Below are 20292 nucleotides of genomic sequence, written 5' to 3'. Positions count from 1 at the left end.
GTCCAGTGGCTCTCATCCCCATATTAATGAAGTGTTTTGAGTGGCTGGTCATGCAGCACATCAAACAGTCTCCATGCCAATCTGGACCCACTGCAGTTCGCTTACAGAGCCAACAGAGGACGCAGTCTCTACAACACTCAACCTCGCACTATCATATCTCGACCGGAAGAACACCTATGCCAGGATCCTCTTCATAGACTTCAGCTCAGCTTTTAATACAATCGTCCCACAGCAGCTGGTGGAGAAGCTGAAGCTGTCGAAGGTGGACACTGGCACTTGCAACTGGGTCCTTAACATTTTGACACAACGGCAGCAGAGTCAGGGTGGGCAGTCGGACATCAAGAACCATCGCAGTGAGCACTGGCTCACCCCAAGGCTGTGTCTTAAGCCCCCTGCTGTTCATTCTGCTTACTCATGACTGTACTGCCAGACTCAGCAATAATTATATCAACAAGTTCGCTGATGACACAACAGTGGTGGGTCTCATCAGTGACAACAATGAGTCGGCGTACAGGATGGAGGTGGAGCTGCTTACAGAGTGGTGCAGATCTCACAATCTCACCCTTAACGTGGAAAAGACAAAGGAGATGGTGATCGATTTCAGGAGGGCTGGAAAACACCATCACACTCCGCTGCATATTGATGGTGCTGCTGTGGAGAGGGTCAGCAGTGTGAAGTTCCTGGGACTCCACCTGGCGGATGACCTAACCTCTACGACCAACACCACAGCAGTCATCAAAAGAGCTCAGCAGCAGCTCCACCCGCTCCGGAGACTAAGAAAAGCAGGTCTCCCTACTGTTCATCTAAGGACCTTCTACAGGGGCACTATCGAGAGTATACTGACCTACGGCATCACTTCCTGGTTTGGGAGCTGCAAGGCTTATGAACAAAAACAACTTAACAGGATAGTGAAGACAGCCAGTAGGATCATTGGTGCCCCATTCCTTTTCCTGTTGGAGATCTATCAGAAGCGTAGCATCCGTAGAGCCATCTCCATTATTAAGGACCCCTATCATCCATCACACCACATCTTCTCCATTCTGCCATCTGGGAAGAGGTATAGGAGCATCAGCTGCAAAACCAGCAGGATGCTACACAGCTTCTTTCCACAGACAATAAGACTGGTTAACGGACTGTGTCCCCTCCCCATACATCATACACCAACACATCGAACCTCGCCCATACTTTTGACAACTAGTTTTTATTAACCGCACTGACGGGAACTAATTTAGAAACAATTTTTTGTTTCTTCTGTGTATGTAAGTACTCAGATAAAATGACATTAAAGTAAATACTGAATACTAAAGGCTGGCTCTCTAGATGTTTTCAAGAGAGAGCTAGACAGAGCTCTTAAAGATAGCGGAGTCAAGGGATATGGGGAGAAGGCAGGAATGGGGTACTGATTGTGGATGATCAGCTATGATCACATTGAATGGCGGTGCTGGCTCGAAGGGCCGAATGGCCTACTCCTGCACCTATTGTCTATTGAACAACAGAGCCTTAATGGGCTTTGAGTAAAGCAGGGTTCCGTGATTAAACAGCTGTTCTTTTTAGGTTCCATTTCCTAAAGGATTCGGTCATAGAAACATAGAAAGTAGGTGCAGGAGTAGGCCATTCGGCCCTTCGAGCCTGCACCGCCATTCAATATGATCATGGCTGATCATCCAACTCAGTATCCCGTACCTGCCTTCTCTCCATACTCCCCTGATCCCTTTAGCCACAAGGGCCACATCTAACTCCCTCTTAAATATAGCCAATGAACTGGCCTCAACTACCTTCTGTGGCAGAGTGTTCCAGAGATTCACCACTCTGTGTGCGGTCATTTTGATATGGCACACCAACTGAACTCTGTCCATGATGCCCAGGGATTTTCCAAGGGAAGGCAACCTCGACTTCAGTATTCAGTATTTACTTTAATGTTATTTTAACTGAGTACTTACATACACAGATGAAATGAAAACATTGTTTCTCAATCAGTTCCCATCAGTGTGGTAAATAAAAACAGAATAAATACATATAGCTTTAAAAATTAAAATTACCATATCTAAAATAGGCCTAAAAATTGAAATAAAAACATTCAGACAGAACAGTGGCTTTGCTTTGACAGGTGCCTAGTTGTCAAAGTATGGGCGAGGTTAGATGTGTTGGTGTATGATATATGGGGAGGGGACACAGTCCGTTAACCAGTCTTATTGCCTGTGGATAGAAGCTGTGTAGCATCCTGCTGGTTTTGCAGCGGATGCTCCTGTACCTCTTCCCAGATGGCAGAATGGAGAAGATGTGGTGTGATGGATGATAGGGGTCCTTAATAATGGAGATGGCTTGAATAATTCTTGAATAATTTTGAACAAGTTAGCTGTAAGTAAACTATCAACCTCAAACAGGATACAAAAAAACATTGCAGACTTTAATAAAGGGTCTATCCAAAAACAACGATTACACCTCAGAAGTCACATCCCTTCTTGTTGTTGACTAATTAGACCAAGGGATGGACTAAAATAATCAGAGATATAATTACCATTTGTGAAGAGAGGCTCTGGAAGTTTTCGGAAGAAGGATTTCAGTAAACTACTGATGACATTCAGATCACGCCATTTCTGTATTTTGAAACATTGCAGGAGAATAAATGTTACTACCATCATTTTTTTTTAAAAAGCAGAATGGTAAAAACATTATCAAAAGGAAACAAAATAGAAAACTTACATCATCCAAAAGGTCAAAATCAGCCATTCCTTTGTTGAGCTCTTCTTGCAAGCTTGATATAGCAGCATTATTTCCAGGCACTCTGTAGATTCCAGTGTACTCAAGTCCTTTCTCTTCAACCAAATTGCAGCAGACCTCAACTATAAATGGTACATACTACAAAACACAATATGGGAAGTTTTAAAATATAAAATATCAATTTTTGTTAAATCTACATTTCAGTTGCAATTTGCATTTTAAATGAGAAACTTAAACTTTGACAATTTACCATTTTGGGGGAAAAAAATTCACAACTACGAAATAATAGCTTTTATTTTGCTTGCAGGGTACGGTGTCATTGACAGGGGCACATCTATTGTCCATTCCCAGCTGTTCACAAATATAGGAGAAACAATTACAGTGGTGGTAGGAATTCCCATCATGTCAGGATCTAAGTTATATTTTGAGGTCTAATCACTGAAACTGATATAGTTGTGGGAACATTATCACATTGATAGCACTGTTTAATAACTCAACAGATCACCAAGCATTCAAAAGGGTAAGTGTTCAGCATGAATTATCTATGCCTTAAAACTACCTCCTACCATATTCCTTCCTATTATCTGCTCCCTGGATATCAAGACTGGATGCAGCACTATGCTTATTTGACGTGATGTTTCTCAAGTTCATTTGTACCTCATTAGAATTATGTAAAAGACAGACAAGTCAGAGTGATGTGAAAGGGATGGGTGAGACGGTGGTAAGGTTGATGTTTGCTTTGCTTTTGTTCACGTGTGCAGACGTAAGAGGTTAAGAGAAGGCTCCGGCTCCCAGAGATGACAGAAAGATGTCAAAGCGAAGACTCAAACCATGACTCGTATAGAAAAGGTCTCACACTGTTGCAGGGAATGGAAATCTGAAAGCATGCTCCCTTGTGAGTGGCAATAGTATTTCAAAAGCAGAAAAACAAGATTTAATCAGCACATGTCCTGCATGCTAAATGTTTTAACTTATTTTGGACCACATTATGACTGTGACCATTAAGTAAATTTCGCAAATGCTGGAATTCATAAATAACAACTGATTTTTAATATTTGCATACATAACTATCATATTTCAAATGTATAGTGCGTAAAATCAAAGGGAAACATGATCTGATTTTTGGCCATGAATCTCTTCATTGTTTACAATTGTAGAGTTACAATCAGAATGAGGTTTCGGAAATTACAAATGGTTGAATGATGAGTAGGTGGGGAAGTACAGAGTGGGGAGTTTTATGAAGTACAGAGTGGGGAATTTTAATTAATTGAAAAGCATGGAGTATTAACAGCAGGTTACTTGATGACATTATATATGAAATGACAAGACTTTGGAGATGGTTAAGCAAGTGAAGTGCTGAGCACAAAAGGCTTCTGAAATCATAATATAGATAACATTATCCTCAACTAAATAAAAGCACTTTCAACTCAATAACATTCTTGTATTAGAACAGAACATCCTGAGGTAATGTAATCATTTGTAAGTCCGACAAATGTATATGGGAAAAGTGTCCAAAATAGAAAAAAGCAAATAAAATGCATAATGAATGCCATGAAAAATGCCTATTATTAGAAGAGTTTAAAATAACCTTTAAATAAGGGTACAAATCCAATGATTAAATTTCAATAATTATAATTGTTGGATTTACGGGAATTCAGCATGAAAGTCAATTATACTGGGTCTTCTGAGTTGTCACTTTAAAGCCTGGTAAAAAAATACGTAAGGAAATTTACGTTAGTGAGCCAGTTTTCAGAAGGCTCATGATGAAAAATGTTTTCTTTTGTCGGGAAACCTATTATTTCAGTGACTTAATCATAAATAAAATAAATACCAACGATACATTGACAACATTCTCCAATGAACACTGCACACCTTATTGTGAAGAGCAGGTGGACAATCATCTAGCCTGACACCAAATGTTACACCAGGACCTGCTTTCTTCTCAAAGGTTTTTCTCATTATGCTGGGAATGCCTCTTCGCCATGTTCCCTTGTCTTTTGGTGGGCTTGTGTCATCTGAATGGTAAAATAACTTTTCATTGATATGAATGCACAGCAAAAATGATTTAAGTACTGCATCATTAATAACATTTTAGATTAAGTATTTTGCAACTGATACTTACTTGAAAAATAATGTTAAGGCCCTCATTAATAGGATTATTTATTGTGATATTTGTATTATTTTTGTATCTGTCATTATCTTATACTGTTTATTCTATGACCATGCAAAGAAATAATTTCATTGCACCCTCTTGCATATGGCAATAAACTAATTTGAACTTTCGTCATACAAGTATATGTTTTTGGTGCAAATTTACACGTTTACCATCAAGTTTCAAATGAGCACTTAAATACCTAGGAATTACCAGGTAAACTGCATTGCATTAGTTTATACTAAACAATAATTTTCAAATATTTCCAAACACTAAAATCAGGAATACATCCCTGCCTTAATAAATAAAGAATGGGGGTGGGAGCCAGAAAAGGTGACGAAAATATGTGGCTGGTGGTGGGATCACATTGCACTCCCCAGTAACATTCACTTCAATGGGTCTGTGATCAAATGTACGAGCACTATCCTAATCATCTAACCTTCCATATCCAACACATTATGTATTAAAGATAAATAGAAAATGCGCATCAGGCAGCATCTCTGGAGAAAATGTACAGGTAACGTTTTGTGTTGGGACTCTTCTTCAGGCTGATTGGAGTGATGGGAGGAGGGAGGGGAGAGGGACTGGAAGCAGGAAAAATCCAGGATAAATCAGGGCTGGCAGTAAGCGAGTTCAGTATTCCGACTGCATATGCCCAGGTCAAAGGTCACTATGCATAAACAGCCCTGGATAGCAGTGAAGCAGTGGACCTTCATTTCTTCTGTTTTTTCCAGCTTTGATTCTTCTAGGTCAGAAAATATTGCTTTCAAACTATGAAATAGTTGTAGAGGCTGAGTTGCTGCAGCACTTTGTGTGTATCGCTGGTGCTCAGCTTTCGCAGGCGCCGGGGGGGGTTGGCTGCTGGCGGTCACCGGCCCGTTGGGGAGCAGTGTTGGGCTGGAGTTGGCGCTTGTTCTCCGCACTGGCTGTGGGCCTGGGGCCGCTTGTGTCGTCGGTCCGGGGCTGTCGGTTGGCCCGTCGGGAGTTGAGCTGGAGTTGGCGCTTCTTCTCTGCGATGGCTGTGGCCCTGGGGCATTTGGTGTCATCGGTCCGGGGCTGGTGTCGGTTGGACCAGCGGGAGTTGAGCTGGAGTTGGCCCACAGCCAGGCCCAAAGCCAGTGCAGAGAAGAAGCGGCAACTCCATCCCAACCTCATTCCCTGGCGGGCCGGGGACCTCCAGTGGCCAACCCCCCCAGCGAAAGCCAAACACCAGCCATGCACACAAGCGCTGCAGCAGCTCAGCCTCCTCGCGTCGGCTGCAAGCCCGGCCCGACACCTCCGGCCGCCCCCAGGCAGGGACGAGGCACCCAGGAGAGGACGGGGAAGGCCCAGCAGCAACTCAACAGACCCGGTCCCAACACCGACTACGACCGAGCACGATCTCGCTCACTCACCAAAGCATAATAAAGTAATAAGAAACGACAAAATAATCTTAGCTTTTAACAAAGGAATAATAAATATGATTATTTCATAATTTGAAAGCAGTATTTGCTAACCTAAAAGAATCAAAGCTGGAAAAAACGGAAGAAATGAAGGCACACTACTTCACTGCTTTCCAGGGCTGTTTATGCATAGTGACCTTTGACCTGGGCATGCGCAGTCGCTTAGAGATAACCTCAGGCAAGGAGGTTCCCTGATAGGCTGATTGTTGGTTTGAGACAGTGCGAGCCCAAGGTGGGAGAAATTGTTGCGAATGTTTGATTTTATCATTTAAAAATAAAGTGGATAGTTATATGGACGGGAAAGGAATGGAGGGTTATGGTCTGAGTGCAGGTAGATGGGACTAGGGGAGAATACGTGTTTGGCATGGACTAGATGGGCCGAGATGGCCTGTTTGTGTGCTGTAATTGTTATATGGTTATATGGACAAAGGTTTGGATTCCCTACCCTATCGATGCCTTTATCTATACGATTATTTTTGAACATATAAGCGAATACGAGGTGCTGACTTTACCAGATACACCATCAGTCTGCAGAAGGGCCCAGACCTGAAACATCGTTTGTCTACTTCCCTCCACAGATTTTGTATGACCCGCTGAATTCCTCCAGCAGTTTTTTGTACAAGATTCTAGCATCTGCAGTTTCTTGTGTTTCCAAAAATTGCTTTTTTGGGGGAAAACTGCACGTGAACTTATTTCTACCCATTTAAATAATGAAAACAATAATATCCATTTAATGAAGCCACCAAAAAAATTATGATAGATATTTTTTTAAAGTGGGAGCATTTCAGACGATTGAAAACACAACAATACATACTTATAAGTTTTCTTTCCGACTCTTGCTTTGGAGAATGTGGGCTCTTTGGGTCAGTTTTGGATCCCAAGAAGGTCTGCCTAATACTGAGAGTCTGCCGCGGTGTTTTTGGAGATGGTTCTGATTTGCTGCCAGAAGTACTGAAAAAAGATAATCCAGTAAGATATTTTATTGGAATTATTGTGCATGTAACAATCTCTTTAAATGAAGATTTACACTTATTTTTGTATTGTGTTTTTCATTATTGTGCTTTCATTTAATTGTGAACCAATATTAGTAACAGACACGGCTCTCCTTATCTAACAACTTTCAATTGAACATACAATGATACAGAAGGTAATTCTTCTGAACCCAAATGTTCTACACAGTTTGGTGATAGAAACCTAGAAAATAGGTGCAGGAGTAGGCCATTCGGCCCTTCGAGCCTGCACCGCCATTCAATATGATCATGGCTGATCATCCAACTCAGTATCCTGTACCTGCCTTCTCTCCATACCCCCGATCCCTTTAGCCACAAGGGCCACATCTAACTCCCTCTTAAATATAGCCAATTAACTGGCCTCAACTAGCTTCTGTGGCAGAGAATTCCAGATTCACCACTCTCTGTGTGAAAAATGTTTTTCTCATCTCGGTCCTAAAAGATTTCCCCTTATCCTTAAACTGTGACCCCTTGTTCTGGATTTCCCCAACATCGGGAACAATCTTCCTGCATCTAGACTGTCCAACCCCTTAAGAATTTTGTAAGTTTCTATAAGATCCCCCCTCAATCTTCTAAATTCCAGCGAGTACAAGTCGAGTCTATCCAGTCTTTCTTCATATGGAAGTCCTGACATCCCAGGAATCAGTCTGGTGAACCTTCTCTGTACTCCCTCTATGGCAAGAATGATAACTTAATTTTGTGAAAATTTAAATTGCAATGCAAAATTGAATTAATGTTACAAAAATATAACACTCAAAGAGCAGACTGGGAAATCAAGACCACTTACTTCATCATGGTACTGTACTCTTTAATCTTCCGACTAATTAAATCTCTGCTTGTAACTCCCGTGTCCTACGAGTCAAACATATTATTTATTTTTGTACAAATACACACTATAAAGTATCATGTATTAGGTCATAATATTAAAGTACAAGTGAGAATGTTCAATGATGATTATACAGTTTTAAATCCCATTTGCAACTCCTCAGTAAATGAAGATGCCATGCCAATGTGCTGCAAGACCAAGGCAATATATAACCACGGGCTAATAACGAGCAAGAAACAAAAGAGTATATGCCAGCTCCTCGAGGGACATGTGTCAAACGAGGGTAAAATGGGACGCGCAGATGGGCATCTCAGTCAGCATGGACAAGTTACGCTGAAAGGGCAGTTTTCATGCTGTATTACTCTAGGCTCTCCTGAAACAATCATGTAAACACGGTGGTTACAAGAGGAGGTTAGTAATTAGGTATTCTGCAGTGATCACGTCATCTGACAAACCAAACCATTTCAACTACTGGACACAGGTTAAGAGTATAATGGAAAACTCTCCACTCACTTGAATGAATGCTGCTCCAACAATACTCAAAAAGTACAACACCGCTCAGATCAAAACTGTCCACTAGATTTGCATCATATCCTAAACATTCATTCGCTCCACAACAAGTACATTGTCAGTGCAGTATATACCATCTATAAAATCCAATGCAGTTTCTTGTCCAGGTTACTTAAACATCATCTCCCAAATCCATGACATCAGTCGACAAGTAGTACGAGGCATTCAGGATCCTGGAACCACTGCTACATGGATGTTGATTTTTAACCACACACACCGTCCTGTATTGAAAATATCTCACTATTTTATTTGAACTGTGTGTAAATCCCATCGGCACCATGGGATATCTTCATCAGAAGGACTGCAGTAGTTCAAGATGCTAGTTAACCATCTTGAGATCGATAAATGAGGATCTTGCCAGTAACACCCAGTTCTGTGAAACGATTCAATAGATAAAATTGATGAAGTGGTTCCTTTTCATAAGATATTTTCTACTCCATTTGATTAATTTTATTTTACATTAAAACTATTCTCTCTTTCTTTCCTTTAATTTCCTTGCTGCATCTAATTTAATTTGGAATTTCCCCCACCAATTCACCCTCCTTTTACTGTCCTTGTTATTTCTTCATCATAAGCCCTTATTAACGAGATATAAAGGGCTCTATTTCAAGGGCGTCAATTGGGAAGGCTTGGAAAAGATGTGATGCCCTGAAAGGACAAATTCCTGGTTGTCTTTACCTGAAAAAGACAACCACAAATCTGAATTCATGTTCTAGAACAAGGGTTCCCAACCCCAGGGGGTATATTTCACCTACCCAGGGGACAAATTTGTTGATTCTGGATTTGTACATATTTTTCTCATTGACCGACTGTGTATGGTTCTAATATATCTGTTCATCATTAGTTGTTCATAAATAAGAGAAATAACGTTGCTATTAAAGTTGCCAGGGGTAAACAGGACAAAAAAGGTTGGGAACCCCTGTTCTAGATAAACCTCTAAAGGGAATCTCAATATTAACCCCATTCATCTTTCTCAGATATCTTATATTCCAGTGAGACCACTACTCATTCTTAGTCATAGAGTCAGAGTGACACAATATGGAAACAAGCCCTTCGGCCCAACTTGCCCATACCGGCCAACAATGTCCCAGCTACACTAGTCCCACTAGCCTGCGTTTGGTCCATATCCTTCCAAACCTATCCTATCCATGTACCTGTCTAACTTTCTCTTAAACGATAGGATAGTCCCAGCCTCAACTACCTCCTCTGGCAGCTTGTTCCATACACCCACCACCCTTTGTGTGAAAAGGTTACCCCTATGTCCTCTGGTCCTCGATTCCCCTACTCTGGGCAAGAGACTCTGTGCATCTACCCATTTCTATAGTGTACAGTTCTGTGTCTTTTTCCTTTTTTTTCTTTTTCTTTTTTTTTTTTATTTTGTATGAATTTATTGACATTTAATCTATTCAATTAATTTGATCAATCTCTGTAAAGCACTTTGGTTCAAAGTGATTTTGTTTAAAAAGTGCTATATAAATAAAAATTATTATTATTATTATTACCCAATCTATTCCTCTCCATTTTGAAAATTCTTCTATATTCTAATAACATTATGTTACAACTACAACTTTTTGTTGAGATTACACTTGGACTATTGTCTGTAGTTCTGTTCGCCCAGCTGAAGTAAGGATATCATTCAGCTGGAATGGGTGAAGAATGATTCGCAATAATTTTACTGGGACAATAATGCTTGAATTGTTCAGAGAAGTTGGACAGGCAGAGTCGGTTTTCCTGGGAGCATGGGGATTAAAATTACCATATAAAATTATGAAGGATATACATAAGGTCAGTCCTTTTCCATCTAAAATCTAATTGGGAAACTAAAACTAGAGGGCATAGATTTAAGGTGAGAAGAGAATGATTTAAAGCAAAAACAAAAACAGTTAACTTTTTCATAGAGTGTGGTGGGTATTTGGAACGAGCTTCCAGAGGAAAGTGTAGAGGCGGGTACAATTACAGTATTTAAAATCTGGACAGGTACATGGATAGAAAAAGTTTAGAAGCATATAGGCCAAATGCATGCAAATGAGACTACCTCAGATAGACATCATGGACATTGTGCTATATAACTCTGATTCCTTATCCATTCTCAGAGCCTGTCACTATTTTTTGTCACAGTATCCAATTCATCGATATAGATTGTAAATACAGATGACCCCCACTTAACAGGGACTCGCATTCCCAGAAAATGGTCCATATCGCGATTTTCCATAACCTGAAGTGCAGCCATCCACATGTATCCATAGGAGTTGTAAATAAATTATGTTCATTTATTTACTTTGTCAGATTCAGTGAGAACAAATTTTTTTTCATATGCCAAACTTTTGGAGATTTGCAGATTCTGTAATAGCAAGGTCACCTGTAGATGAGGACCCAACAATGATCCATGTGGCACCCCTCTAGTTAGTGATTAGCAATCTTAAAATGATTCAATTGTATAGACTTTTACTATTAGTTTAGCCCTCCCCCTATCTATACCAACATATCACCTCTAATATAGTGCATTGTTATTTTATGCAGGAATCTTTGATAAGGATCTTATCAGATATTTACTGGAATTCCAAACATACCACACCTAGGGCGGTACAGTGGTGCAGCGGTAGAGTTGCTGCCTTACAGCGGCAGACACCCAGGTTCGATCCTGACTAAGGTGCTGCCTGCACGGTATGTGTACGTTCTACCTATGACCAGCTGGGTTTTCTCTGGGTGCTTTGGTTTCCTCCCACAACTCAAAGACGTGCCGATTTGTAGGTTGGTTGGCTCCTGAACATTGTCCCAAGTGTGTAGAAGAGAATTATTGTACAAATAATCATTGGTCAGCATGGACTCAGTGGGTTGAAGGGCCTGTTTTCACACTGTATCTCTAAACAAAACTGTGTCTCCATATTTCATCTACTGCCTGCTCTTTATCTATTTGTTATATTCTTAAAGAAATCTAGCAAATTTGTCAAACATGATTTCCCTTTCATAAAAACATGCTGGATTGCTTGATACATGTTCTCGACTAGTAGAAATTGTTTTAAGTTGCTTACTCCCAGTAGATTTTTAAATATACTATAATTGGATGCTTCAAGTATAGTCTACAGTGAAGAAGGATCAAAAGCAGCTGTTTTTAATCTTTGTATATATTTTTTAATTATTTTGATTTCTCAGTCTTGTCCTTATGCTTACATTAGCCATTCACTATTTATATATAAAAGCTCTTACTGTATGTACATTATCCGCTAGTTTACTCTCACATTCTATTTTCCCCCTTCACACTTTTTTATAATCGTTCTTTGCTGGTTTCTAAAAAAAATCTCACTCTTCTCAAACCCATGTCCTCTACAACCAAGATGAGCAAGTCTAGCAAGCTCTTAGAATAAAGGGGAGGTCATTTAAGACTGAGGTGAGAAAAATCTTTTTCACCCAGTGAGTTGTGAATTTATGGAATTCCCTGCCACAGAGGGCAGTGGGGGCCAAGTCACTGGATGGATTTAAGAGAGAGTTAGATAGAGCTCTAGGGGCTAGTGGAGTCAAGGGATATGAGGAGAAGACAGGCACGGGTTATTGATAGGGGACGATCAGCCATGATCACAATGAATGGCGGGTCTGGCTCGAAGGGCTGAATGGCCTCCTCCTCCACCTATTTTCTATGTTTCTATGTTTCTAAGTTCATGGGACCATCACTAACTGAATTAGAAATCAGATACCTAGATACTGGAAATCTGATATAACATAAATTAACTTTTTTTTTACATTTTCTCATTTCATTAATTCTGTTTCTCCTTCCATACATGCTACTAAACTTACTCTGCTTCTAGTTTTCTGTTTTTATTCCACTTCTGGATGTTTCCGACGAATCACACAACATCTTGCCTTGGCCTACACTGCCAGCCCTTCATTGTCATTGAGTGTGAATCCTGGAACTCCCTCACCATTATAATGTGAGAGTACCCTCACCCTAATGTTTAAAGGAGCAGCTCACTGCCACGTTCTCTAAGGAAGTTAGATATGGACAGAAACGATTAAAAAATAAGTAAAATATATTTTCCCAAGATGCCCTTTACCTGCTGATGCATTTCCATTTATGTGAAAACATTTAAACGGGGGAGGGGGGGAAATATCCTATTTATATGAGCCTGCAAGAAATGTAGATGCAATGCAGTGTTAAGCCTATTTCACAAAATTTCAGGCCCATCTGTTTTTAAATATGCGAGGGACTGTGGAATTATAAAACATTGTGTACAGGTAAATCTCACATCCAAACAACATTTATAAAATCAGCTGTAAAATTGTTGGACAGTTAAAATCTGTGTTTAAAGAAGCGTACGCGGTTTCATTACTCTCAATAGTAATTCTGAGCTTATTGGGGCTGTTTTAACTGCAAGAAAAAAATGCAAAGTTCAAAAATATTGATACAACAGCATATTTCTCAGATCAAAAAGATATGTGCAAAAGCGGCAAAAAGATGAGGTCATGTAAATCATTTTCCTTCTTTCTGCTGAGACATCACAAAATACACTTACTTCGTCGTCCAAATTGCTGTTTTCTTGTATAGTCTTAATCCATGACAACATATCCTCCCGATCCTCAGCCTGGAATAGGTATTCACACTCAGAAGTGGTTAATCGAAACACGTGCTTACGCTTGGTTTCACTATAAGAAATATCTATCAGGCAGGCTTTGATACTAATTGGTTGATCTTCATCGGTTTGGCAAGTTGCATGGGCTGCCTTGTCTTTTTTATCTTTGTACAAAAATAAAGAGTGCCCACGTAGAACCACGTACATTTGCTTCCAAGGTCGAATGCTGCCACCAACTCGCTGTAACGTTAAAAAAAAAATGACATTCAGAAAATTATCACATTGAACAATTTTAATACTTTATCCCTCCAAGAAAATGACTGAAAAATGAGAATTATCTGCAAAATCATGCATTCTTTGATACAAAATCTCCCTGGGTTTCATAGGAGAAATTCTTCCTTTGGGTAGATACTCACTCATTAAGTTCAGTCAAAACAGAAAACATAGAACAGCACAACAGAGGAACAGGCACTTCGATCTACAATTACTGAACGAACATGATGCCAAGATAAATTAATCTCATCTATCTCCACGTAATCCATATCCCTCATTTTCATGAATCTGCTTCAAATTCCCAACAACCGAATGAGGGAAGTTTTGGTCTCCTTTTTAAAAAATTACTAGACCAAGTGCGAACCCGTTGGGTCCAGTCTCCCAACGCAATATTCCACCACTCACCCATAGCCTCCAACTGCGCAGGCGCAGCTGAGGGGTTCCCTGCTCCCCCACTCCTCACCTTTCCCCTATCCCACTCCCACACTAAACGCTATATTTAAATAATATTTCTCCTCCTCCCCTCCCCCACTCCCTCCCTCCTTACAAAAATGTAACAAATCTCTCATTGCATTGGGAGTCCTGTCATTTGTTAACATTGTAACAGTCAGGGCAAGTTTTAAAGTGAAAAGTTTGATTTTTTTTTAAGTGAAAAGTTTGAGTTTTTTTTTAAAAGTGAAAAGTGAATTTTTTAAAGTTTAAAATGTGAATAACTTGTAAAATATAGCATCAATCTGAATGGAACGCTGCTATGTTTTTTAAAACAGTTAAAAAAATAAAATAAATGAGATCCCATTGTGATGTCATTGTGGGGTGGAACACTGCTGTCGGGTAGTTTATGTAAATAAGATCTCATTGTGACGTCATACGCTGCTAACTGCCAGTGCAAGTTCAAGTGATTATTGTCAAACTGGATTTTGTAAAGTTTAAAATGCGAATAACTTGTAAAATATATCATCAATCTGAATAAAACTTGATACAACACACCACAGGACAATGGTGAGTAAGGTGGACCAAAATTGTAGCGCTATTGTGTACCGTTTTGGGGTCATTTCAGAACAGCACAGACACGCAGACAGACAGAAACAATCAAGATGAGAGTTTTAGTAATATATAATAGATAGAAATGTGGCATTGAAAGAATGTAATAGTCAAGAAAATCAAGAGCATTTAATAGTTAGATTAAACGAGTACTTACCAGTATGAAGTTTGATCTGTATTTTATGAGGAGTTACGGTGAGGGATTAAGTGAAGAACCCAGCAGGTACTGCGCATGCGGCATACTTCGAAGCAGCGGTGTGGAATCACAGAATAGACACAATATTTGAAGTAAGATAGTAAAAGATCACGAGACATCAGTTTATTAGTTTGATCTATATAGTGAGGGTGGGAGCGCCGGGCACTTAATCCCTCACCGTAACTCCTCATAAAATACAGATCAAACTTCATACTGGTAAGTACTCGTTTAATCTAACTATTTTACTTCGGAGTCACGTGAGTGATTCCGTGAAGACTTCAAAGGTCTGTGATTTCAAACCGTGTAACAGTTTTTATTTCACTCACTGCCGAAGTTTATGAGGGAGGAAGTGTTATCGTAATCAACCAGTGGATCTGCTTTCAAAAGAAACAGAAAGGTATTTGTTAACAATAACAACATAAAAGAGCTCCTCTGAGCTTAAATTAATATTGCAGTTTGTAATATTCTCCTGCAATTAAATCAGGTTTATCAACGGTTTATAATAAAAACAAAATGTTCTGAACGCCGTTCCCTTGACCATTCTGCTGTATTGAAAATGTGGTCAACCGGGATGTCCATTCGTTCAGCCGCTGATACCAATGCTGCCCTAGTGGAATGGGATTAAATGTATTATTATCTATTCCGGCAGCTTTCGGTACCTGTTTGAGCCACCTTGGAGTGGTTTGGCTCGTACCCCGTCTTGGGTTACTGTGGTTGACCCATAGGCTTTCCTCTCCCTCTAAGATTGTGGGTTGTGTCTATATATAGTAGTAGATGGGTCACCACACTCAACCTGGACTCTGGTGGGTAGGCCCGGAATCCCACCAGTGAATTGGGCGTTCCTGGTCCATATAGCCATATAACGACTACAGCACGGAAAACACAGGCGATCTCGACCCTACTAGTTCGTGCCGAACTCATAATCTCGCCTAGTCCCATATACCTGCGAGTTAGATTTTACCAGACCTAAATATGAACGTGATGCGTCTGGGGTAATCACCATGTTATCCAGTCTGGTTTATGGAGTGACCGGACTCTGTGAGCGTGTACGAGAGCCATAAGCATGAGCGTTTTTTAAAAACATAGATTAAGCAAGCTGAGGGATCTGGCTGGTGCCATCTCTGAGACATGTCAATGTCACACCAATATCCCATACATGGGTATATACCTGGGTGTTTGGGGCTTATATTATAGTTGCCCTTCATAAGTTTACCTTCAGTGGATGGGATCCCATGCTCTGCTGACATGCTGTTTTAGATAAGCAGATAAGGCGCTCCATGCTGTATTTACGGCACTGTAACTCACCTTTCAGTCATGGTGTAGATGTTCCAGGAACTCCAATACGTCAGTGGTTGAATAGTTCGTTGTCCCTGCGTCGTGGCAGTATTTTACCCATGTTAGCTTTTAGTGACTGTTCGCAGGGATGCCGACATGGTGGTAATGGTTCCTTTGGATAATCCCAGTCCCTGGTAAGGTCTATTCAAACCCTGCACCCAGGAGTTTGATGTTTCCCTGGCATGGGTGGCTTGTGCCTGATACTGGGTTGAGTCAGCAACCATGGTCCACTAGGGAAATCCATAGGTGACTCGCCCACCGTGTCGTGATGAACTGGGAACCATGGCTGTGTAGGCCGGTCGGGCACGTTCAATATCTCGGAGACAGATCCCTCTGTATTGCGAAGTGCCCGTCTGATGAGGCAGAAGGGAGGAAGGCAAAGCAGAAATTCCCCCTTCCAGCGTATAGGCATCTATCGCTGCTGCCTCTAATCTGGTTCCTAAGTCACATACATGGGTTACTGGTGATTCCGTCTTGTGCAACCAAATTGATATCTGGCTTTCAAACTGCTTAATAAATTTAGCAGATATTTTGGGTTTGACATCTATTCAACGTAATCATAGATTTTACCCCGTGACATGGTGTCTCCCACTGTGTTCTAGCTTCCTAGGACACAGGCAGCTGATAGTTAAAATGTCTTTTGACACACCATTGCCAGATTTGTTTGACCAATTTGTTGCACAATAATGATTATTATGCTCCCCATATGGTTGATACAAGCCACCACCATAGTATTATCAATCCGTAACCACATATGTACGTGCTGCATTTGAAATGCATATGCTTTTTAGCCCAATAGGCGATCACCAATCCCAAGTAGTTGATGCCCGGTATGTGTAGTAACGATGTTTGTGAATTGGTCCATCTGTTACCTGTGCTGGATATGGAGTTTAGTTGCTCCCCAGCCTAAAGTACTGGCATCGGTTTTTAATAACCAGGTTGGGATTGGTGATGATAATAGGGCTGAAAACTATGCCAAATATATGTCTGCCCACCACCTTAATTGTGATATAGCTTCAGTGGGTACATTCATGATTTGATTATAGTGACCCAAGTACCTTGGCAAAGTAACAGTCATATGGACGGAATTATTATTGAAGCCCAGATAATCCTTGGTAGTTAACGCTTCAATTCTGGTTTATCTGGGCGTGGGATAAACCTCAGCTTTAGGGAGCTGTTTCGTAGCTAGAACTGCTGCCACAGCTAATTCCTTTGTTTCCCCTAATATGAGGATATCATCCAATATATGCCATGATTATGCTTGTTTTCTTAATATTTTCATGGCCATTTATAATAGTTTAGGGCTGAGGTTAGACCATAGGGAATGCTATATGCTCCCATGGTTGCCCTAACCGGGATATCCATTATCCAGGTAAAATTTTTTAGGTATCTATAATGATCCTAGTGTATGGGTATAAGATAGTTAGCATCTTCCATATCAATGCTCCCCATAGGTATCCTAGGGAGATCAGATGTCTGGCAGTGACAAGAACCCATCTCCATCTTAAAGTGTATATACTCAACAGATTTATTTAGTGATATTAGATCAATGATGATGATGCTACATTCACCATCTTTTGTAGTTTTGGTGAATATATTCGATACAAATTCCAATGGCTCATGTTTACTCCCATGATCCGTTTAGTAATGAGCCTTTCTAGTTCAGCTTGACCTTCTCACTTCTCTTTTCTTAGAGGGAGAAAATGCCCTTTGGGCGCATTGCTGAACTGGCGGTAATATGCCCAATTTGAATTCGTTTTTATCCTCTAAGACTGTTGAGTATATTTTAGTTATTTGTGACAGCATCCCATGCTTTATCCACAAGTGTAAATGCCCCCCCACGCAGTTAGTAGAACACCCTTGTTTAGTGTAAACGGGAGGAACCAGACTACCTACCTCCATGTTTGTTGTTTTTTCATGAAGGCGTAGTTTGCTGGTATGCTGGTGCTGTCGGTGGGGCGGCGCATCTTCCCACGGCTCCGCTCTGGGCCCCGTCTAAAAAGAACTTTGGGGGTAAAGTGAAGCGGTCGCCAGGCTTTCACCAGTCCTTGTTTGATTCACTGGTGGATGCCGAGGGGTGCTGCCAGCTGGGTGTTGGATGCGATGTCCTGCTCGTTCCATGGCCTGCCTTCATGAGGCGCACAGGTTTATCTGCCTCTCTTCCCGCAGCAGCGGTTTGCATAGCCCCATATATTTGGGGTTGCGGGCAGGTCTATATGCACCATTGTTCAGTCGAGTATCCCAAATTTGGGAACATCTTAGGCGTCAGCACCCTGGTAGTGCAATGGGATAGTCTCATCCTGGGAGAGTATAATCCGTGGAAAAGGCGAGCAAAGGCGGTAACATCTTGACCCTTCTGTAGAATTCGCTGCTTGTCTGCGAGTCTGCTGACCCAGCTGCCTGCGGATTTGCCTCTGGAAAGGCCTGCTCCTGCAGGACTTTTGTTGGGAAGATGGTCGCGTGGAGGAGCCATGTAGTGGCCCACGACACCCAGTAGCTCTTCCTGATCCTGCTCCCCTGGCATACTGCTGTTCTCGTCCGCCTGCCCAGCGTTTAAGCCAGCCCAGCCCTGGCCTCCTTAGCTAGCCTCAAAAGAGGGAGCAAAAGGGTGTGCTGAATTGGAGGAGGCATAGCTCAAACTCCGCTGTTGCATCAATCCCTTGACAAGGGAGATGGCTAGTGCAATAGCACTGGGGTAGGAGTCAGCTCCCTTGGCATTCAGCCAGTGCCCCTTTTCTCCTGGAGGTGAACTCCATGACCTCCTCTGGCTTGGGGAGACAGACATACTTATTTTGCCTTCTCCAACCTGTTCCAGTTTTGGAGGAAGTTGGCTCCTGTAGAACCTGTAAATTGGGAAGATTTTTCTCTTACCTGCATTTAGAGGCTGCCTGCCGTATTCCAGGCGGCATTGTGGCGGTTCCCGGGCGGTGATTCTCCTAGTCAGGAGTCTGCAGGGCTGCCGGTCGGGTTTTTAAACTTCCCGCCGGTCCGCTGCTGTTACCAAACAGCTGTTCAGCGGACCGGTATAGCGCAGCTCCTTGCAGCGGTCCGCAGCGTTTGCTGTTCGGGTAGCGCTTTTTCCCCGTCCACTGTCGGCTCCACGCTGGAGTCGAAACGGGGGCCGCTCACCATGCCTCTCTACTTTGCTCCCCCTGGAGCAAAAACCACAAGGCCCGATTAAGGTAAGTACTTACCTCTCGTTCCTTGGATGCGGGAGCTAGCCCGACTCCCGCTGGCCGCGTTGCACAGCTGTGCGATAATGCCGCATGCGCAGTACCTGCTGGGTTCTTCACGGAATCACTCACGTGACTCCGAAGTAAAATTGTATATGTACTTATTAGAAAACAATGAAATTCTTATTTGCAGCTCCTGAGTTCAACTAAAGACAGTCCATAAAAGTTTATAGTTGCTGAGGTTAGTATTGTGTAGTGTTCAAGAGCCTGATGATTTTCAGCCTCCAGTACCTGCTTCCTTATTATAGGAATGAAATGATAGCATGGCCAAGGGCTGTGTGGATTTTTGATGATATTGCCTGTCTTTTTGAGGCAGCGTGTTCTATAGATCCCTTCGATGATTGGAGGTCAGAACCTGTGATAGACCAGGCAGCATCTATCACTCTCTGTAATCGCCGTCATTCCTGGGCATTTGAGTTGCTGAACCAAATGCAACCCGTCTGTATGGTCTTTACCATACACCTGTAGAAGTTCAATGGAATATTTGTTCACATGCTCATCTCCTCAATCTTCTCAGGAAGTAGAGCAATTGATGAGCTTTCTTTGCGATTGCATGAATGTGTTGGGCCTATGAAAGATCTTCAGAGATATGCATGTCCAGGATCTTGAAGTTGTTGTCTCTCTCCATCTCCGATGCATCGATGAAGACAGATTTGTGGATCCTTTACTTTTCCCAGCTGAAGTCAATGTCCTCCTTGGTCTAACGGACTTTTGTGACAAGATTATTGTTCTGGCACCATTTAATCAGATTTTCAATGGCTTTTCTCTATTCTGACTCATTATTACCTATTTTCCTTTCTTAAAAGGTGGTATCATTAGTGAATTTAAAGGGTGCGTTGGAACCGTGTCTGGGTATACATAGAAAAGAGCAGGGGACTGAGCACACAGTCTTGAGATGCCCCTGTGCTGATGGTTATCAAGGATGAAG

General features: G+C 41.5%; 1 protein-coding gene across 5 annotated transcripts in view; it reads right to left on the bottom strand.

The window, feature by feature from the left end:
• The window catches only part of LOC129707346 (rho GTPase-activating protein 21-like), a 159119-nt gene that overhangs the window by 26321 nt on the left and 112506 nt on the right, over positions 1-20292 (bottom strand). For all 5 annotated transcript variants that reach the window (XM_055652324.1, XM_055652314.1, XM_055652340.1 and 2 more), the window contains 6 exons: positions 13230-13526; positions 8113-8177; positions 7130-7266; positions 4594-4736; positions 2704-2859; positions 2519-2597 (listed from right to left, as the gene is read on the bottom strand). In XM_055652324.1, the coding sequence (XP_055508299.1) occupies positions 2519-2597; positions 2704-2859; positions 4594-4736; positions 7130-7266; positions 8113-8177; positions 13230-13526 (877 nt within the window). The remainder of the gene's footprint in view (positions 1-2518; positions 2598-2703; positions 2860-4593; positions 4737-7129; positions 7267-8112; positions 8178-13229; positions 13527-20292) is intronic.

This window comes from Leucoraja erinacea, chromosome 2 (genome assembly GCF_028641065.1).
Source record: "Leucoraja erinacea ecotype New England chromosome 2, Leri_hhj_1, whole genome shotgun sequence".
NCBI lineage: Eukaryota > Metazoa > Chordata > Chondrichthyes > Rajiformes > Rajidae > Leucoraja > Leucoraja erinaceus.
Note: the sequence above shows the minus strand (reverse complement) of the source record. Positions and strands in the feature narration are given on the sequence as shown.